The 22,986-nt window shown below is 34.2% G+C and overlaps 1 protein-coding gene across 4 annotated transcripts in view; it reads left to right on the top strand.

Moving 5' to 3' along the window:
- MINDY2 (MINDY lysine 48 deubiquitinase 2) overlaps nt 1-22,414 on the top strand; it is a 39,477-nt gene extending 17,063 nt beyond the window's left edge. The window contains exons 6-10 of one of the 4 annotated variants that reach the window (XR_008578641.1): nt 165-307; nt 10,286-10,459; nt 11,759-11,932; nt 13,353-14,008; nt 15,954-22,414. Coding sequence is in view for 2 of the 4 variants with exons in the window: in XM_054837100.1 (XP_054693075.1) it covers nt 165-307; nt 10,286-10,459; nt 11,759-11,932; nt 13,353-13,472 (611 nt within the window). In the remaining 2 variants the exon portion in view is untranslated. Of the gene's footprint in view, nt 1-164; nt 308-10,285; nt 10,460-11,758; nt 11,933-13,352; nt 15,589-15,613 lie in introns of those variants that run through there. The other 3 variants (XR_008578640.1, XM_054837101.1, XM_054837100.1) reach the window with 3 other exon arrangements.
- Nucleotides 22,415-22,986: the final 572 nt, after the last annotated feature.

Below are 22,986 nucleotides of genomic sequence, written 5' to 3'. Positions count from 1 at the left end.
AGAACTTTCAACTTGTTTTACCCTCGATGTGTTCCCTTTGATTTGTGGTAATAAGGGGGCATCTTAGTAGGGAGGAGATAAGAAAAATATTACCACTGTAACCAGATTTTATATATTAGGAAGTATGTAATAGACACACATAACAGTATGTATTGCTTTTGTAGGATTTGTAGCTGAGCAATTTCTAAATAACACAGCTACACAGTTGACATACCATGGACTGTGTGAGTTGACTTCAGCTGTCCAGGAGGGAGAGCTTTGTGTGTTCTTCAGGAACAACCATTTTAGTACAATGACCAAATACAAGGTATAGTCAACATTTTTGTCTTTACTGTTGTGGTTTGCGTTCTCATTTCAAAGCAAATCTTGTTTTTTCCCTGTCTTAAAATAGAAATAAATTCCAGTTTGTTGTTATATGTAATTACAGCTCATGGTGAACATAAGGTCTGTAGCAAATGTTACTTGTGAATTATTGATTACAGTGTTTTAGATATCGGGATCCATTATCACTTTAAATCTTCTTGCGGCTCTTCCCTTTATGTTCACTTTGCTCCCTGTGTTAACTCCTTTTGTGGTTATGTATAATCACATAAATTTCTTACATGGCTTAAATTTACTTGCAGTTTGTGATTGGCAATTACAAAGTTAATTATTTAATTTCTTGTTTTTGAGGATATAAAACTTTGATTTACACTTGGGCCAGTAGACGAGTAACTCTGTCATGGTGTTCAAAATACCATTTGGAGAAGTTCAGATGAGCTACAATATTGGTTCCCTTTGTTAGGGAGGAGGTGATTTATTTATTTTTAGTCTGAAACTGGGGAAGAAAAAAGGTGACACTTGTGAAAGAAATATTCCAGGATACGAAAAGCAAGTGACAATTTGGTTAATGCTTCTGGGACTCCTTCTGTGGAGCGGAGAACTTGGCTTGGCAAGTTTACAGTCATTTATGGAGCATCTTTGTTTTAACACATTTTTGCTTTTGCCTTTACTAAAATGATAGTGTATTTTTATGTATCTGACTTGGGTAGAGAGGGGTGTGGTCAAATTGTCTCCTAAGATTTAATCATTCCTTTCTCTTCAGTGATAAATATCAATATTTTGAAGTAAACTTTTCATTGGCTTGCAATGTCAAATCATACTTAGTTAGACATTTCTCTCAAACATACATATGAGTTTTTACCTTTGTACAGAACTCTTGACATTGTTTTGGTTATCTGTTACTAAATAAGACTTTAATTTCATGCATACTTGCATTTATGAATAATGGTAATAAATGGAAAAAAAGAGGTGTGTAACATACAAAAATGTTAAGGAACCACTGTTTTCACCATCTATTATATGGTAACATCATATACCTCATGTGAATGACACCAACTTTTCCATTTGGCAGTCCTAGTCCTTTTTCTCCCTCTGTTAATCTTGACTGTCAATGCTTATCTTTGGCATTTTGAATAACTAGCTACTCATAAGCTGAGCTAGAGCTCTGGACATTCCTGATAAATAATAGTTAACTCTACAAACAGGCAACACATTTGGTTTTCTAATAGCTTCTTAGAGCACGTCTAAGATTTGTTTTAAATCTATGTACAATGATATTATCTTAAAGCAGTAGGACAGGTAAAAGGATCTTTCTCCTCCCTTCCTCTGTTTAAAAAAAAAAACAAACAACCAAAACAACTAGGGAATATATCTGTTTATGGTCAAAACTATAATTGTTATATTTCCTGATGAAGCTCATCTATGTCACAATTTTAAGAGGTATGGTTTTGCTTCTCTCCAGTTTTCTAAATTTAGCTCTTGTAATAGGTGCTGGTAGTTTGTCATGTAAGCCTATAAGTTTTATAGTTGCTTTCATTACAGACCCCCCCCCCCCCCCCCAACCTCCAAACAATTTAGTTTTTAAAAAGAAAATACTAAGTAGAAGTACAGATGTCCTTTCTGGGTACAAGTGGCACCTAGAGGTGCAAGAAACCTCTTTTTACTTTGTTTAAAGGTCACTTTGAACTTCTGAATTATCAATACAGAATTTTGTTTGTAGAATGTAGACTGTCATGTTCTGCAGCCTAGTATTTAGATTAAAGGCCAAAACCTGGTGTGTGTTTCAGTGCTTTATCAACTTCATACTTGTAAACATTTACTTCTCAGTTGAGACCCTTTTTCCTTAAAGAAATAAAATGCAGCACTTCAATGAGTTAAATATCCTTAGCCAATATTAATAACACAGAACAGGTGAAGACAGTAAAAATCTGTGTCTGAATCTTAACTGTAAAAACTAAATTCAAGTTCTAAGAAATACTGGGTTAAAATATTTGAAGAACAGTATTATTTGTTAGGTGTGTATTTAAACTTTACTGCTTCTAAGTCACTATGGTTTTTCTCTTGTCCTTTTTGAGAAGTCTTAAACTTCTGAAATGCTAAGTTTTGGAATAGGGGCCATTATTGTTGTGTTTCATAGTCATTACGGTGACCTCACTTGCAGCTAGTGTTCAATTTCCATGTTATCTACAGGCTTTTAGTTCCTGGGGTTGTCACTTTTAAACAGTAATGTTCATTTTGCCTTAGATTTCTGGTGAGTGGTACATTACAGAATTTTAGATATCGAGAAACTCTGATATAAAGACAGAAATTCTTTATTAATTTATTTTTAAAAGTCAGCAGTAACCTTTCTGTCTGTTTTTAACCTAATTAGCTATTTGCAATAGCTATAAGACTAGATATTCTTTCATATCAAGGAAGTCAGAAATAGACTTGACTTGGGTTTTTCGCCAAGATTACCTATCCAAAAATCTTTGGACCTCTAGGATACTCATATGAGTGCCAAATGCCTTGTTGTCAGAGTTGAGATTTTTCAACTGCTTTACTGTTCCCTAGGTTTAATGATAGCTCTGCAGATTTTTAATGGAGTTTCTTTTCCTTGAGAGTTTGAGCATTAGTCAGCAGTAGCTGGATTATGGAGAAAAGTCCATCGATTAGGAGAACTGAAGACAGAACATATGCTGGAGAAAATGAAGATGTAGAACTTTTAGGGCAAGAACTATGCAATTTGTTCGTCTTTCTCTAATAGTACCCTTCCCTCTTCCACCTCCAAATCAATATATGGAAACATGCAAACAAAATGGTTATGAAATTAAACAAAAGAGAATTTATGTCTAAGTTATGCATGTATAATAAAACTTGTGTATTTTTAGAAGCACTTACACTTTGAATAATTAGCAAGAATTTATAATGAAAATGCCTCAGGTATATTAGGCTGTTTAAGTATTATTCTAATGAAGCCAATACTTAAACTTTTATTTGGAAGCTTTCATGTACAGCTGATACAGTGACTTGCATGCTGGAGATATTTCTTAAGTTCAGTGGGGTTTCTTGAGGCCCATATTTTAGTGAAAGGATTTGGATTTCAGTATGTTGTATTTTAAAGAAAGTGGAATGTAGGCTGATTTTTAACTGCATTTACTGGAGGAAAGAAAAAAAAAAACAGATCACTAAAATTTTTCAAAGGAAATGCAGAAACTTGTTTCAAGTTTTTTATATGCTTATCTTTTCTAGAATTGGCTTTAGAATTGAGGAGCAGGTGTGAGTAATTTAAGAAAAAGAAATACTTGGTGATAGTAAAATAATTCAAAGAGCAAAATTCATAAATTGGACTCATTTTAAAGTTCAGCATATCAGCTTTTCTAATAAGAGACCAACCCAAATAGCCTTAATTCTGCTCTGTATTGGTGCCACATAACAATTATATGATTGTGATTGAGCCATTTTTAATATTTGTGGTGCTTGGTTGAACAGAATTATTTTTTTAATTATTAGAGTTCTTTCCGCATCCCATCTGGTGAGCTTGTTTTAGACATAACAGATATTTTCTGTTTTTAAATATATTATATATGCGTTTACCTGTCATTCCTTAATAACGGATAATCTTGTGGATATTTGAGAGCAGAAATGGGAGAGGTGGAGACTGGTAACATACTTTTTGGATATAATTTGAAATTCCTGGGACTTAAGTCTTTATTACAAAGAGTTTGCAGTATTTATTATTTGACATACAGTGTCAATTTCAAAATAGAAGATTTACTAACACTGACAACACTTTACACAATTATACTGCACTTAGAGTGGCTTTCCACTGTCAGATCATAGGATCTTTATCTTGGTTTTGGATTGCTTATTTTAGAGGGCTGTTTTACTGAAATAGGAGTTATGTGAAAGTGTGAACAAACAGCACAGTATTCTGAATTCCCGTATCTTTGCTTTGAAAATTTTTTCATGGGCTGCTGTTACAAGATGTTATGTAGTGGCAAGAACTCCTTGGAGACATTGGGCATACTAGTGCCCAACTAGTATGATTGTTAGGCTGGCTAGTCTACTCCTGCTTCCTTTGTGTCCAGTGTGTCTATTAATTCCAAGATATTGTTTTAATTTTATTTTTCATGGATAGTAAAGAAATTTGTAAGGAAGGGAACTGGAGTGACTCCTCACAAACCTGGCTTTCTTTTTAATATTACTTTTTAATTGTAACTAAATTAACAATAATAGGTGTGGTGTTTTTTACTCTAAGTGCTTCTTGCAAGATCAGAAATAGAGTGGTTATGAACATATAGCAACATTATGAATACCTGGTGTAGATTAGGGAGGTATCAGTGCTGTTATATACTGTAGGCAAAAGCTTATTAACAGTCTTTGCTAGCAGATATTTAAGAAGCATCCCTACACTCATTATGGGGATGAAGATAATACTTTGGGCTTTGAGCTGGACAATAATAGGTGAGAAGTTGCATTATAATACTTTTAAATATTATTTAAAAAAGAGTATTTGACTTAAGAAGAAGAGAAGAAGCAGAAGGAGGAAAACTGATGTTAGTTCACTGTCACTGTATTTGAAAATATTTGTTACTATTGTGCCATTTTTACGTATCTTCTAAATTCCTGACTCTGGGAGTATGAGTTAAATGGAAATGGCTCATTCAATAATAACTTTCTGGTTTAGGTACAGCATGCATTTTAAAATCATGGAAGTTGACAAGTAAAGTAACAATAATAGAAGAATAGTGGCAGAGAGTTTTTTCAGAGTTTACTATGAAAAGTTTTGAAGTAATCTTTCTCTAAAGACTTCAGTAGTTTTTGTTTTAAAGCTGCTGAGTTGATATCACAATGTAATTGTGAAGATTCACAGATTGCATTTCAGAACAGACCATCAATTCAATTATTTGTTTACTCACTTTATATTAATATAGTCTTTAATAATTAATATTTTACTATCCTCTTCTGAAATTTGAATGAAATTTGTATATAACAATGTATTGACATTTCTGATTTGAAAAATGTTTGGCTATTAAGATCATGTTTGTTTATAGGAAAATTATGTAACATTTTAAAAATTCTCATTACTGCATATAAAAGAAAAGCAAATATGGCAATTGTGTAATACATACACATCTGTCAAAGTATGGTGAGTGTTAGTTAATAATGACAATTCGGTTAGCAGATTCTTAATCCCTTTCACTGTTACTTATCCATTTGCCCAAGTAATTATTTATTCTACTTCCTGTCCCTTTAATTGCATATTAATAGTCTTGGCTCATGTGATTATACAGTAATAATTTTCAGCAGTTAAAGATGTGATTTTTTTTTTGCCTTTGCTTTTCATTACACAGATAATAAATACATCAAATGATAATTCCCTAGATCAAGGAAAAACAGGACTGTAAAGAGGGGATCAGTTTGGTAAGAATATCTTAGTTCAGTTGGAATGTTTTTCCCACTGATGTGACTGTAACACAACCTATTTTCTTTACTGAAAAGTAACAAGACACTTGCCTGTTTGGATTTTCAAGTATGTGTGTTGCAATTATGTTTTCTAGTTTATAAACGTTTCTGGTTCAGAACTCAACACAGACTTCTATTCAAATACAAAGTATATTTCATATATATGTGCAATAATTGCACTTTTTCCTTGGGACTTCAAGATGATGTCTGAGTTTGGCATAGTAGAGGCAATGTATATAACTTCTTAAAAACATGTTTAAATATTTTTCCATTTTTTTAGTAAGTATACAGGTGTTTTTTTCTGAGGGTTACTCTGTTGAATCAAATGATGTATACTTTTTAAAAAAAATCTTAATTTTCTCTAGAAGTTAAAACATTCAGATAGACTAATATCAAAATAATAGCACTCATTCACGTGACCATAAAACACCTTTATAAAAACTAAGGGGTCTGATCCAGAAGTCCAAGAGAACATTTACATAGACTTTAAAGAACAGGGCTTAAAATGTTTATCTTTACTGTATGAAGCTATTGGACAGGTGTTTAGTTTTCCTTTTCAGTTTTCTAAACTGGTGGAAACTTGGTAACTGCCATCAGAACAAGTAGTTTAAAAGCATTAAAATTAAACAGTCTGGTCATGAAATTAACCCAGGAAAGAAGGTCTTGTAACCAGTGACATCACCTGCAGCCTACATCTGTTTGCATGCTAGAGAGGTTTTTTGTGCAAACCAGAAGACTAAGAGATCATTCTTCAGGAGAACAATCTTGCTTTTATCCTTAGCTTTATTTCAAGATTTTTATATGCGAAACTATGAAATCTGGGCATTGGTCTACAATATCTAAATATTGATTCTTAGGATAAATAATTATTCATAACTTTATTATAGGCACAGTTTACCTTAACAGTTATGTGCTTGAGACTCCTATTGTTTTATTCCCTATTGACAAGAGCTATTAGTAGATATTATTGCTGTATATTATGTGCTAGTACTTTTGGGGGCAGTGTTAACCCATGAGACTGTGTATTTATTAAAACCCCCCACATTTAAAAATAAACTTAAAAGGTAAGCTGGTAATACTTTAGAAATCACCAGTTAAGATTCTATAAAGGTAGAAACACATTTATTTTGTAAAGTGTGATATTGTTCTTGGCAAGGTGTACTTGAACAGTGTATTTATGTACATTCATTAGCTTAATTGCATGACCTTAGTGTGCTGATCACCCTGTTTTAGCTTCAACCCTGACTAGAAAGGAAAAGCAGAATCAGGACCATGATCTATTAAGTAGAAGACATGTTCTGTTTTTTATTTCTCTTAAAGCCTGCTTCCTAATTTTTTTAGTTCAGTGTAAATAAATTTTTCTGCTCTTAGTAATTCTTACTGATTCTGTCACTGTGTGCCCTCTTTCCCTTTTCCTCCTCGTGTGTGCACTGAGGGGACCCAAAGTGCAGAAACTTCAATAGGCTACAAATGTGGTGGTGTAAAACTACTGGACGCATCAAGTCAGAATTCCCAGTGTTACATTGGTTGTATATCACTGTCTCTTCGCAGCTAGACAGATCTCATGATCTGGTAACTGCTGGATGATAGTGGCTTGTTCCTGACACCAGGCATGTTGTTACTTAGTGCAGCTCAAATTTAGAGGCAGTGTGAAGGTCATATGATAGCAAGATTGTCTCATATCATTGATCCCCTCAGTGGAATTTGGATGTGCCAGTAAAGTTGGCCTGCGAGCCTTTAGGATTGGGAAGAGAACATGCATGACACAAAAACAGTGCTTATAAAAACCAGTCTGTAGATATGGCCTCTTTTTGCTTCTTGCAAGTAGAAGGGACAAAAGCATTGAAGTTCTAGGAAGACTGATACTCTGCAGAGATGAGTACCTACATTACACTTACAAACCAAGAGGAGTTGGCTCTTTTTGTATTATATGAAACTGAAAGTTGTACAATTATTGCTAGAGGTTACATGAGTATTAGCAATATTTTGAGGGTCCTTGGGAATCCGGGTTTTTTTTTTTTTTTAAGAAATTCTATTAAATTATGCTAATATGAAGTAGAGACCGGAGCACTTGATTGAAAAAAAACCAAAACCAACCAAAACCCAAACCAAAAAAACCCAAAAAACAAAGAGGGAAAGATGACTTTGGATCTCTGACCTGTGCTTTCCCATTTCTTTCATTCCGATAAAGTGAAAAGGAACTTTGTCTCTTCACAAGTACTAGGGAGCCTGTGTTTCTTGGTTTGCTAGATTTTGTTAAAGTGAAGCAGCATGCTTTTAAACTCTGCAATTGGTAATGGAATTGGAATGATATTGTTTAGGTAATGTGGTGATACGTAATGCAGTCTATTGCCTTTCATGAGGGAGCTGTATTAAATGGTTTGGGGTTTTTATTTACCCTAAGATGACATTTTTAAAATCAGTGTTCAGGTATAGTTCAACTGAGGAAGTCTTAAAAACAAAGAAAGAATATGAATTTTATTTAAGATTGAAACGGTTCTCTCTTTCAAACAAGTGTTAGCTTTAAAGTGTTTTTGAATGACAGATACTAGATTCTAATCCCATAAAGGTAATAATATACTTTAATATTAGTATATGAAAAGTTCAGCTTACAATAGTTGGGAGATTGCGAGCGTTAACATTTTCCTCTTTCAGTATTAAGTTACACTATTTATGAGCTGTTTAAAAATTAAAAATGTATGACACATTAGAGGAAAACTTGACACACACCCTTCCCTTTTTTCTTTAAGGTTTTGTTTGAATTGACGTACTGGTCAAAACAAAATTTAAAAGATTCAAATACACTTACCTTAAAGATATTTTCCTTTTTTTTAATTTTTTTTAAAACTTCTAATCTGTAAGATGCTGTGAAATAGGTATTCTGTGCAAATTGGAAATGTTGTGAAATTACGTCCTTTTATTTTCTTTGGGTGATTTTTAGGCATCAGAAGTAGCACTCATTTTTTAAGCAGGTTTCTGAGGGAAAGATGATTCCTTAGATCATGTTATGTGATCAGACTTGTTGCTGACAATTGTATTTATGCCTGTTAGCCCACCTGTGCTGGGGTAATTGCCATTCCAAAGCTTGAACGTATAATAGTGTCACTTGTGGGTTTTTATCTGTTCTGCTTGGCCTTTTGTATAAGCACATCTTGTGGTATTAGGTAATATTAGAACAATCGCTGCATGTGAATCTTCACATAGTGTTGTCATGTCATATGGCCTACCAGCCGCAGAAGGGATGGCTGTAAACTTAGCAAGATTGAAGAGATCTGGTTTTAATTTTAGCATCTCTTATAGACAGTCTTTCAATGACTTGAGACATCAGTGAGCTAATTCTGTACTTGTTGAATAGGGGCAATATTTTCATTTTTTGCCCGTTCAGCCTATGAAGTCATTACAAGAGGAACTGCCACTTGTGTTTTGGTACATCTTTAGCACAGTGATCTTTGAGAACCTTTTGTGTACTGCTGTAATATCAATAGTAAACTTCTGTGGATGTCACAATAAACTGCTTTGAATTTTACAGCTAAAACACTGCAACAAGTTTTGCATTTAATATCTTGATTTCATATATTCAGTAATATTAATGGAAGCTTCAGTCTTAATGTGCTGTATGGTCAGTAATAACATTCTTGCTTTGGAGTATAATTCTAAAAACATTATAAAAAGGGTAGGGTAAGATTAAAATCTAGTTTAAATTGAAATTTAAATGTGGATTTTTGTGCTGCATTGCTGTCCCTCACATGCAGCAACATCTCCTTTTACTTGAGACACACTTTTGCAATTTCCTTTTGATTTCAGCTCCTCTCCCATTCCTTCAACCTAAGCTCACATTTCATCCTTCCTGTACCTTGGCTTCTGGACTTGTTAGTATTGTCTCTTTCACTAGCAGACCAGCCCATTTTATAATTTCTGAGTTTGAAATTGAGAAATTTGGCCTTGTTGAACTGTAAAAAGGCTAAAAGCAGTTAGTGGTGACAAGTGATAGCAAGAAGCTTAAAATTTATTTTTTCAATTGAAATTAACCTCAAATTCTATCAAAACTCATTACAAAACACGAAGTCTGAGATGGGGTCATTTTGAGGTAATGCCTCTTGGATTATTTGGAAGGATCAGTTTGTCTCCAGATCCTGCCTTTGGAATTTAATGTGATTTGTCCTGGGACTTAAAATTTACATTGCCAGTCTTGAGGTATACTTCTTAGGTGTGTTTCCAAGGAGTTATAAAGGTATATATTCATGTTTTATATTAATTTTTAGTCAATATCAACTTTCATTAATAATGAAAAATTACAAGATGGAATACAGAAATTAAGTGTGGCTGTTGATGAATACAAGTATCTGGTGTTTTAATGCTGTATACTGATTCATTTAAATTTTAAACTTGCTAAAAATCTAAATTAATGTTTTTTCTAGAATGCAACAGTTGTATTAGCTGATCGTTTCTGCTAATTATATCTGATTGTAAAAAGTAATTTTGTAGCTTTACAGGTTCTCTTTATTCTTCTGCATAGGGTCAACTTTACCTGCTGGTGACAGACCAGGGTTTTCTTACAGAAGAGAAAGTTGTCTGGGAAAGCTTACACAATGTGGATGGTGATGGAAATTTCTGTGATTCTGAATTCCACCTACGGCCTCCGTCAGACCCTGAAACTGTCTACAGAGGGCAGCAGGATCAAATAGATCAAGTACTGGATTTCTGTCTTTATTGTATTTTCCTGTTTGCTTGTGACTATCTATAACAGTTACTAGTTATTTTTCGTCCATAGATGTATGCTTACACAGATGTATATGTATGTGTACTCATGCATATACAGGACTGTAAAAAAAAAAAAAAACAAACCCAAAAAAACCCCCACTTCTTTAGATACCTAGATTGGGGTTCACAAAAGTAGTACTTTGAAGTATTAGTGTGACTTCAAGGGAGGAAGGGTAAGACCAACTGTGAATAGTTGGAAAATCTGATTTTAATCTCTCAGAATCCACTTCTGCAAAGAACTTAGGTGAAATGTCACATCTGCCTTGTATACGGAAACAGAAACAGCACTGTGAAACTTCTCCCCCTGTAACAAATTCATTTCAAAATGCTCATTAATATTGTCGTAACTGAACTTTGCCTTCTGATGCCCGCTTTGCTGAATGTAGGGCAAAAGCTGTAGTAGGTTGTGTGTGATGGTGGTTACTTGTTATTCTTAACTATATATAATAGTTTCCAGAAGTCATGTCTGAGATGGGACTTATTTGTACCAGTTAATGCATAAGCACATGGCAAGACCAGGCTCCTTAGAAATCTTACATTCTGAACAAGCAAAATAAGTTTATAATAATCACCATTCATGTTTAAGTACTAGGGAAAAAATGAATAAGCAGATGTGTTTTAATAAATTCAAGCACTGTATCTCTTTCTTGTAGATTAAAGAATCTGGCAGAGATAACAGGGCTAGTAATATCTTGAGTTGCTGTCTGTTTGGATAGGTCCAAAATTACCTTTTGATTATTTTCTCATTTGTTTAGGAGTTAATGTTCCTTATTGATGTAGTCTCAAAACTGGTTAGTAGAGTGGGACAGATACGCTATCAAGCATAAATCAGAGTGTTAATTAGAAATAGCAAATTACAAAGACAGCTTCAAAATCTTTACTCATACCTAGAACTGGTATGAGCTGACGCTGTCTGTCTTTTGGTGCTGTCCAGGTAATGGAATTTAAATCTGAAAGCAATCTTTTTTAATTAGCTTTTGTGTTTTGTATGCTGTGACATAGGCACTGTGAAAGGAGAAAAGTAAAGTAGCTGTTTTCAGCCTTTCTGCAGTTCAGGTTATGAACAGCTTCTGAAACAAATTCCTGTTTTCCAGGAGTTAAATGTATTTGAAGATAAGGCTGGGGAAAAGGGAAGGTACTGTTTAGCTGCACATGCTGAAAAATTAACTTGATATGACTTGGCTCTTTACTATGTGAAAGAGCATTAATAAACAAGTTTACTGTTTAGGATTATCTGATGGCATTGTCTCTACAACAAGAGCAGCAAAATCAAGAGATTAACTGGGAACAGATCCCAGAAGGAATCAGTGATCTAGAGCTAGCAAAGAAGCTCCAGGAAGAGGAGGACAGGAGAGCTTCTCAGTACTATCAGGAACAAGAACAAGCAGCTGTTCAGGTCCAGGTAAGAAAGCATTATTATAGAATATGATCATGAGTTTTAGAGAGTAGTAACTTAAGTTACATAGACACATCTATATTTGTAAATGTTTCAGACTGATAAGACTGCTATTTACATTTTGTACAGCAAGCGATGAGATGAATATAGGAATCTTAAGAAATATGCTGTAATTGTTGGTGTATGGATGTAGTTACAGCAGTTGCTGCCACTTAAATACTTTAAAGCAGGCCTGACCGTCTAAATTATGGTTTCATTCATACCATTTAAGTTGGGATGATGGGATGAATTAATATGTAAGATTACAAAGATTGTATTAGCTAATATTTTACATTACTTGCAAAATAGCCTTCAAAGAAGAGCTTTTTGATAGTAGTCAAAGTTTTGTCTTTATTTTGTCTTGCAGAAGTTTGTTGCTTTACATTTTTAGGTGTTTCAGTCTACGATATCATGTGAATCTACTCAGTCCTGTTTCAAATTAGGAAATTAACACTTTCTCCCAGTACACTTTTCTGTCCCATCTCCATAAGCAGTTGCCTTCAATATGCTTGGATAATGTCATTCATGCACATACAAAATTGCCATATAACTGAACACTGTGTGCAAGAGGCAATATTTAAGTTGGTGTTCTGGATTCAGGGAGCTCTTAATGGCTGAAGACTTTTAAAACTGCTTTTATTTACAAATATGTAAAAATAATGTGTATGAAGGCCGAATCTTTGGCCTGAAGCAATTCAGAACCATTAACTGATGTGCTTGTTAAGCATGAAACACAAATTCTGACAATTAGAAGTTGTGTTATTTCCCTTGCTTATTGCTTAAATAGAATCATCAGTAGCTACTTCTAAGACAAAGATTCACTACTGCTGGCTGCAAAAAGGTAGAAGGAACTGAAGCACATGTTTAACAGGACTTAACAGCATGCTCATCTGCAGCTGTGAATGGATAACAGCTGGAATAGATGATGAATTAACAAAACTTAACTTGCCTTTGTATGACAGCCCCCCTGCCAAGTTCTTCCCTAGTTTCTAGTCACAAAAAGCTGCTGCTTTGCTCTATCTAGTTGTCAAAACCAACGCTTTCACTCTGTAACTTCTAAAATGTGGATTATGTTTTTATAAAATAAACTAGGCAAAAACTCAAGTACAGTAATACAGAAGTGCCAGAACATACTTAAAGCCAAATTTTATTATTGAAACAACTGATCTGAATATGGGGACACAGTAGAAGGGGGACACAGCTGCCTTTGTTTTTTAGAAATAAGTTGTGTGGGAATTCTGGAGTATTTATACAGAAGGACTCTACCTGAATTCTGCTGTTTGCGTAATGGTTAAAATTTTGTTTGTGAACTGGAAGGTAGAGTAATACTTCAGACTGCATCTACAATAATGCTTGTTTTATTCAAGATTTTATTTTTTCTGCATAGCAGGTGCAAGGTGCTGCTTCTCCAGCAAGTGGAAGACAATCTGGGAGTAATGAACGCAAACGTAAAGAGCCTCGAGAAAAAGAGAGAGAAAAAGAGAAGAATAGCTGTGTTCTCTTGTAATAGAAAATGGATTTAGTCTGGAGCCAAGTGCATGTCCTCAGAAGCAAAAACAAGGAGTAAAACGGAAGACAAACCCGTTACATGCCGCCTGTGCCTGATTACCCCATGGATTTTGTTCACGTTTCAAGAGAGGATGGGTGACTTTGTTACAATCATAGAGACTTTCTTCAAAGTCATAGTGCGTGCTGCTCAAGATGGAATTCCAAATCACAGTTGGATGCGGCTGTGCTTTGAGTTAGTCATAAAAAATACTGCACCTTGTAGCTGAACACACAAATCATGGCAAGTTTTGTGTCATAGTGACATCCATTACTCATTACATCAGTTAGTAAGCTATTATCTTCTACTCTAAACAAAGGAGGTAATTTGTTTTGTGTAAGACTTTCTCCTGAAGTCTGTACACTAGCACAACAGAATTGTGTTACATGGTATGAAACTGTATCTTAGGCTGGGTATAGTCTTCAGGATACAAGAGCCCAAATAACAGCTGGGCACTGCCTCCTCAATCTGTCCAGATTTCTTTGCTTCTGGATCTGGTATGTTTGGTTTTTTGAACCCAGATTTATACTGTGTTATTGCTATCATTGCACCTCCTGGCCAGCTTTCTTGCCCCAAGAATACATGACTTGATAGGCATCATACAAAAAATTGTCATAGAAAATGGGGCATTTATTAACAAGCAAGATGAATATCGTTTGCTTTTCTTGCAGTTAAAAACTGGGTATGGCAACTCAGATGTTATCAGGGTTAAACAAGTAATTTTATAGATAACTTTTTCTTTTAGTATTTTTTTCTCTTGTAGGTAAACTGGACCAGATAAATTCTTATTTATTGACCTCTCCATATGATAGGTGAATGATGAGAGGAAACTAAGGTCTATAATAATCATTATTCTATGTAAGAATGCAGAGTTAAAATAACTATCTGCCTTTTTTCCAGAAGTACCTTGAACTTTAAAATGACGTTAACATGTCCACTTGTATATTTAAGCAAGTGTACTGTAGTTAAAAACACACTTTTCTGTTTGTTTTATAAATCATGTATCCTTAAAAGCACACTTCTGAAGGGGGAGAGAGGGGCTAGGCTGCTCTCTCAGATTGTTTGGAAATGTGGTCAGGTGTAAGATTTTGTTTTTTTAAATCACTAATTTAGAATTTTTGGAAACCAGATTTTTCTAATTTATGAGAACCAAATAAACATGTTGTGTCTTGTAGTATTTATAGAATACAGAAACACAATACTTGCTGACTTTTGAGGGAACCACAAATCTTCCTCCACTTCCATTACATCAATAACAATTACCTTCTTGCTGAACCTTTTTGATAAAAATTTCTATTTAGCAATTTGTAGATACTTTTGAAAAAGGCTGCTTCTCCTGGACAAGTTATGTATTCATGCTCTAAGCCTGGGTAAGTGCATTAGTATACAATAATCCGGGAAAGCTAAGGCAGCCAGGTGGAATATGACATTCCTGGTTTCAGGTGTTTGGAGTATGTCTGTAAAAGAGAGGGTGTCTAAACACAAGTCCACTGGTAGAAAGCTGCTTTAAAATTGTTTCAAGCAGACTTGCTGTGGTGATGGGAAGCAGTCATCACATAAATCTGTTAAGAACCTAGAATGAAAATTAGATGGATAAAGGAAGAATGTCTTATTACCTAAAGGGACAGTTTGTATCACTTTTTTCTTCTATGCCTTTTTTCTTTTGTTTTTTCCACTTTTGTTACAATTTCCCTTTTATAATAATGAAATAATGGTAGGAGGTCTCTAATATGCAAACTGTAAATTTAAAAATTTCTCTATTCTCTAAAAAATTCATGCCCAAAAAAGTAATTTTAATACTTAAGGTGTGCTGTTTAGATGATTTTCTATGTCAAAGCAAAGGCTGATGTTGTCTTTCCTTTGCAGCAGCCTAACTTCTTCAAACAAATTAATGTGATGGAAGATCACCAAAGTAATGACTTATCTACTTTAAGCAGATCAGAAAATATTCCAGTAGTGTCAATAACAAAGACTTTAAGCCAGAATGTTGTTTAAAAACATTCTGTTACTAAGATTTTTCCAAATTTGTGTATTTACATTTATTTATTGAGCTTGAAAAATAAATATGTCGAGCTAAGTGTTTGTTATCTTATTATTTTCAGTGACAGTATTGCCACTTTGGATTCCTTTTTGACCAAATTTAGCTGGAGCAGGTATTGTGGCTATTGAGTATATCTTTTTGCTGAAGATACTTGTTTGTATTAGAATAATTCATATAACATTTCCAGTTTCAGACAGATGTGCCTGAAACCTAATATACTGTAGTTACGGTAATATTGTTATTTGGTCACAAAGGAAGGAGAGTTAAATGTCAATGCTCATCATGAAGTTTAAACTCCCAGATAATTCAATTTCAATAAAGGAGTAAAGGGTTTCAAATTATTTGAGATGGCAGGCACGCTATTCAAACAGTTTTCGGTTAATACCGTTTTTTCTTTACAGGTCTTGAAGCTTTGGATAGAAGGTAAAGAATTCCTGAAATCTAGGGCATTGTTCTGCATGAATTAAGCTTGTTAGAGGCAAAAGTTATAAGCAGATGAGCTTGTTAATATCTGAAATGAAATACATCTGGAAGCTTAATTTATACCCTACTGTGAGTAACCATTCCAAAAGCAACTATCACAGTTGGTATCTATGAGAGTATCTGATGATTAAAAAAGCTGAACAGAATTGCTTTTATTTGTAATAGTGAGCTTGAAAAACAATATTACAAAATTTTCAGAGTACCAGAAAGAAGATGTCTACTTCTGAATATTTACTTCATTTGCCTCTTTTTTGAAGCTCATGTCTGGTGAAAAGGTACAGATTTATACTTTACATCTGTTTATACAATTTAGCATGCACATGCTCCAAATACCTACATAATATATATGAAAGCGTCTGGAAAAGTAGAGTAGAACTTGTTTTCCACTAGATAAAAGCTAGCACAGAAAACAGAATCACAGAATTTTTGTTGTTGCAATGTAGTTGTGAAATAGAAAAAGCTAAATACGAGTATTCTTAAAATTAGCAAAAAATTGAGCACTGCCATAGTTATAAATGTTTTTTCTAAAAGGCGCTTTGTAAATGCTCAGATATACTACTTTTCTTCTGACACTCATGTGGAATCCGAGACCCAACAAAAAGCAGATCCAAAGGAAGATTGTAACACCAGAGGATGAAATTAGCATTCCTGAAAACTCACTTAAACACAATGCAAAAAATATATTTTGTAGCTAGCCATCTAGTTAATATAATAAAGTATGTGTTCAGATTGTCTTTACAGAGCTGCTCTTGTGGATCACAGGCACACAAGCTACAAGTGAAGCATATGCTCTTCTGTGTACACTTGCATTGGATTGCCAGTCAATCTCTACACTCACTTGGTATTTCACGTTATTGTCAAATGTTTCTTCAAACTTGTGTATACAAGTTCTTGAAAACATTTTCCAGTGTGTAATAAAAGGCAATTTGAGTTCTTGAAATTGAATCTTTTGGTGTATTCAGCAGGAAATACTCAAGTAAAAGGTGAAGCTGATGTACTTTGAACCTCTCCTCTTTCCTGCTACAATAGATCTATAACCCAAAGCTAGCTTATTGCCTAGATCAGCTTCCTTACCATTAGTGTGTTCAGTAGTCAATTGCTGAAGTTTATACAAAGTACATCTTTAAATACAACATACTGAATTAAGAGCTGTATTTATTTTATATAAAAGTAGTTTTTTTTTTTTCAAGGTTGTAACCTTAAGCAGCAAGTGAATTGATGCAGTATCCTCATTAGAAAGCATATTAGAGAAAAGCAAAAATAACAAGCCTTAGTTTGGTTGCAATATAATGCTCACATTTTCTCCATCTATGCTATGATAACAAGACCTTGGTAACAAGAAAAATCTGACACTGAAAAATGTTCATCTAGTCCAATGATAGCAAATGTCATACGCAAGAACTTAACCACGTGCATTTTATCTTGTGATTCAGTGCAGTTTCTTTCTTTTTTTTAAAGCATAACTAGCAATAGACTGTTAGAAGTGTTGGTTTGAGTGGGAAAATTTGGTGAGATGAATGACACTTTCTTGTACAAAATCATTTACACGGAAGTCTATTTGATGTTAATTTCCATAGTGTCTTCATATAGCTCCTTCTTGTTCACAGCTTGTTCTTATAGTTGTCCAGTAGCAAAGTAATGTATGTAAGCTCAACTGTCACCTGCTCTAATGGGAAGAAGTGCTGTAGGAAATGCTGAGAAGGAAAGACAGGCTGGAGTATGAAAGTCCCTGCACCATCTCTGGAGATTGTTTAGGAATTTGTCCTTAATTTTGCTGTTAGACATAAATAACCGTAGCACAGCATGCAGTGGCCAAATCTTCCCACCCATTTAATGACTGGCATGCTTATTTCATAGTGAGTTGGCAGTGTTTGTCCCTGTATGCGCTGTTCTTAGCTCATAATGCTTCTAGGTCAAGACTAGCTGTTCTGACCCTCTACTATGTCAGATGTCTACTGTTTAATTTCGGTCATTATGTCAGCTCTCTTCACCTGGGGAGTTAGCTCTAGAGAACTTGCTGAAACCTGAAAGTTTTCTGCCTTTACAGTTCCTTTTCTGGTTCGTAGGATTACTTGCACTCGTGAAGAAGCTTCATGTGTTGAAATGAGCAATTCCTTGTTCTTTGAGGTCAAGAACTTTATATAGTTAATTATCTTTAGTCAAGATCCTGTGTTTGTCTCAGCAGAGAAAAATTTTCATCAAAATGCTGTTAGTTTGGGAAATCCATAGGGAACAATTCAGATTAAGTTTCAGTACTCAAAGTTTGCTAGCTTAGTATATGCTTACAAAGTAGTTTATTGTAACATTATGATGAAAATAAAGGCATCTGTTTCTCTAAATGTAATCTGATGAAACAAAATAAGGCACTGCAAGTGCTTTCATCACTAGTTGATTCATGCATTTAAGGAAGCAGATGGTGGTGTTGTGGCTAACAGTCTTGCTGGGGCCAAAAGTGAGTGAAATATGATTGTTTGATATAGTCAAACACTAAGCCAAATGTATGGAGATCTTGGGGGTGGACAGGGACACAAACCCACATAAGTTTTGTATTTCTTTAATTAATCTCTTGAGAACTGTCCTTTAGTGCTGACCCAACTTCAGTTTAGGTCCCATCCAGCTTAAGTGATCCCTATTGTGAAGCTTATAAATAGGGAAGTGTCTCATGAGATGATGCCTTCAGCTCATAACTTAGATCCTCCATCACAGAGCTGGATGAAGTAACGTGGTACTTCGTCTGTCTCAGCTTGAAGTTCATGTTCTCTTGTTGAAGCCATTAGTAAAACTTGCACAGACTTTGAGTTAAGACTTCAGCCGTTATTTTTCAAAGTTAAGATTATGCTAAGCAGTCTCGAAAATTTCACCTGACATAGGTAAGCATTTTTAGATTTCTTCTAAATGTATTTCAGAAAAAGCTGGGTTAACTGGTATTTTGTCTGAAACCTTCTGTTGACTTTTGTTCTGGTTCACTGGCACATGCTAAGGAAAGGGTCGAAATTGCAATTAGAAGAAACACCAGTATGTCAGTAAACTTAAATCAGCTGAGTAATGGGCATGTCCTTGGGTTTCATCATCTCTTGTTTTGGGGAACTCCAAAATAACAATATGAAAATAGACAATTTTTTCCCCTTTACAGGAACTGGCCATATCTAGTGATTAATATTTGCACTGAGTACTTTTTCTTAAGGCTTGCTTACGTGGTCCAGTCTGTGAAGCTGAGGAGTTAATGTTTATGGTTGTAATCTAGTAAACCCTGGGGAGCATTCGGATACTAACATTTCTGCCTTCAGACACAGAAATAACACTGACAAAATCAGTATTTACACTTACCAACTCTGCTTTTAAATACAAGAGCTGTAGGAAAACTCTAAATAAAGATTTTTACCATTGCTGAAACATTCTTTTTTGGCAATGGTAAATAAAAAAATTTAATGGAAATTATAAAATCAGATCAACTATTTGTGCTGTTATATGTTGCATCTCACGGAATACAGGATAGGTGAGAGTCTTACAAGATTAACTGTGTTAGCCAGCTGCTGTTGAAAGGCGGTTGGATTTGGTCCCCCAGTTCTTCTATTTTCAATTCATGCAGCTCATAAAGACACAGTGTAGTTTAACTAGACAGAACCATGCCATCTCTACCTGGCTTAATACTGAGGACATGACAATATGGACATCTCCATGTAATGAATTCCAAGTACATCTTGTCATTAAGTCCATATAATAAATTATAATATGTGCCAGCTATAATAAAGCTAGCGTGATTATTTCTGCCCATGCTATAAATGCATTTACTTTCTGTGAAAGAACTACAGAAAATTAGATGACTGCTTTCCTAATAGACTTTGAAACTAACTTGAAATATTCTTTGTAATGCTGTTGTCTTCAGTCTTGGGAAATGAAGAATGTATAAAAGTTTCTGAAGAACTGTAATGATTTGACATAATGTTTTTCTTGTCTTGTAGTATGTCTATATGGAACATAATATTAAAAAAAAAAAAACCAACACCTTAACATTTGATTTTGTAAGAGAATGTTGTATTCAGCTATATATGCTGCAGTCACCTTTTAGAGCTAACACACTCCATCAGTAGCAAACCTATGCTGTAGAAACTTCACTGGAAGGATTTAATAAATACTAGGAAAATAATTATTTCTAAACAAAAGAATACACCACTTTGGGGTTTTTACTATGGTTTCTTGTGAATTGCAATAGCTAACAGTTCAGAGCTATCTTACAGTCACAGTAATTAGTGGTAGCTGAATGTGTTCAGTGTAGACTTACACAAAGTTTCATAACACCAGTTTCATAATTAATTAAAACTTTTCATAGTTAATTACCAACATGTATTGGCTCTGCAAGCAGAGCTGGGTGAAACAACTGAAATAAAAGCCTGTACTTCCAACTGTAGCTGGAACTTCCCAAGGGTGTAGAGGAAGCTGATGACTATTCTTTTGAAAAATCTCAGACCAAATAAAGTTTAATCTATGCTGTTTCTAACTTTTTTTTTAAAGAGGAAAGCTTGTGTTAGATTATCTTGTGTATTTTTAGAGGAAAAAACAAGCTCAGTTTTGAATTTAACTGTGTCTTCAGATTTTCTAGCTTTTTAGCATACTACCCGTTCAGCATTTTACGCTTATTTCCAATGGAACTTTATTTTCTCTTCAGTATTTTGGTGTCAGGGCATCAATTGGTCTCTTAATTTTAGGGCTTTTGTTATTGCAGATTAACCAGAGCCAAAAGGAGCTCATTTATATTAGTTACTGGGTTTGTTTACAATTGTTTTAGTGAAATCCTTCAGATAGAACCTGTTTTCAAATTTTCTATCTGAAGTGAGTAGATAACAGTATGGGTGTTTTGGCCAATTGCAGCCCTGGTAGACTTTACAATTGAGTTGTATTTACTGTAGGAAACTGTTGTTATTGCTGTGGAAGTAACATCCTTGTTTTGTTTGGAAAAGCACAGTGGCCAGTTGTCCTCAAGACCACTGCAGATAGACAGTGAACCAATGAACCTGCTTGTGAGAAGTGACCATAGGTACACTGATTTCAAGAGACAAATCTGTTGTAGCAAGTGTTTCTTCACCTGTATTTTGATAAGTCTTGAAATCATTAGTGCTGTTACACTGTATTAAAGAGTGTGACTGGTCACACAATTACAGTACAAACATTCATTAAATAAGCAGGACTCTGGTTTTGGTGCAGTTTGTACTTGCAAAAAGAAAGCAGGTTTGATAGTTTTAAGTACCGCTATTGAAAGTATCAAGTATCCTGTCCCACAGAAATAAATTCTAAAGCTGTTGCTACTTGCTCAGTACTTGTTCTTACAGAAAAAGTCACAGAATGTGAATACCTTTCAGCTACTTCCTTTATAAGGGAGTGAAAATGCTGTTGTCAGTTCCCCCACACTAACCTGATAGAGCTTTAATGTTAAATATCAGAGTTTTGGTTTATCTTTCATATTACAGCTTTCAGCGAAAGGAGTTCTTATTAAAGTTTTCATAAATAACTTTTGATTATTGTTTTATCTGGTGAACAGATGCACAGCTATTACTTGTATGAATTTTGATAATTACCTTTTACATATACACATGTAAGCTTATTAAAGAAACTACAGAGGAAACATACAAAAGTGAATCCTATGGAAGTTGCCCCTAGTTCTCCAGTGTTAAGTCAAATATTTGTTACCACACTGATTGTCTTGACTAGGTCTTTTTAGAATTATTAAAAAAACCCCAACTATATATTTTAGGAAAATACCAAGACTTCTAGTTAGTAATGTCTTCAAGATGCCACACTTAGACCCACCAGAATGGTGCAAGTGCTGTGTTAAATCAGCAGTTCAGTTGTGAGCCTGTTAGTCAGCTAATGTTTACCTTGATCTCTAAATCTAGTTTTAAAAGGAAATGCCAAAATAAAAGCTAATTCAAGCTACTGTAGATTTACCAAGAGAGGGGAGAAGTTAAATTTTAAAAAATTGTATTTTAAAAGTGCATGACGTGCTTAAATCTAGTCATGCAGTATTGTTTGTACCAATGTATATGACTGAAATCCTTTGCATTGTGATGTTATACCATTATCTAACATTGTAATGGCATCTATGAGTTCAACTACTGAATGTTTTGAATTTTAAAGCCTTAATTGTTTATATTGTATTAATGTGTTTTTAAAGACTATAAGGAAACCACATTTTCCTTGTAAATTGTTAAAATAATTTTGAACACTTAAATCATTTTCAGAGAAGTCCATTTCTGTACCTTAATACCCCTTTTTGTTTGTGTACCACAAAAGAAAAACTGTTAAATTGTTATCTTTTAAATCCAGTTATCAGCTTCTCTATAGTTTAAGATCTTTACCCTATTGAGATTTATTTTGGTTAACAGTCTTCTGAAATTCATTGTATGTAAATGAATTTAAGTAAGCAAACTTAAATAAACATTTCATTTAGGTATTTAAGTTGTTTTCTAATAATAAAGGTTGAATGAAATCCTAAAAAAACCCCAACCTTGCTCTGGAAAAGAAGAGGATAGACATCTCATGATCTAAGTATTTTATAAATTCAAAATTTTTGGCAATTTGTTTTCAATCAGATTTTTTCTCCCATCATTGTTTGTGTCAATATTTTAATTTAAGTGAAATATCTACATATATGCACACTTCTATTTCATTAAGCAAAAAATGTCAGGGAGTATTTTTATACTTTTACCAGTTAGAATGTGCATCTAGGCCTGTTTACTGTAGACAAGATAAAATCATGTCTCAAGTTTTGTTTTTGTACTTCTTTATGGCTTTGTCTTTTAAGGTTATAACCTGTCATCTTTCCATTTGATCTATTACCAACAACATTCATCTTAGAGCAAATACTTATTTTTTGTGTTGTAGGTGTACCTGAACAAGACTGCCCCAACCTCTATAAGCAAAGCTCAGTTGTGGGAGTCTAGTTTATACAGCTTA

The sequence above is a fragment of the Grus americana genome, chromosome 10 (assembly GCF_028858705.1).
Source record: "Grus americana isolate bGruAme1 chromosome 10, bGruAme1.mat, whole genome shotgun sequence".
Taxonomy (NCBI): Eukaryota; Metazoa; Chordata; class Aves; order Gruiformes; family Gruidae; genus Grus; species Grus americana.
This window is presented reverse-complemented; position numbering and strand designations above follow the sequence as displayed.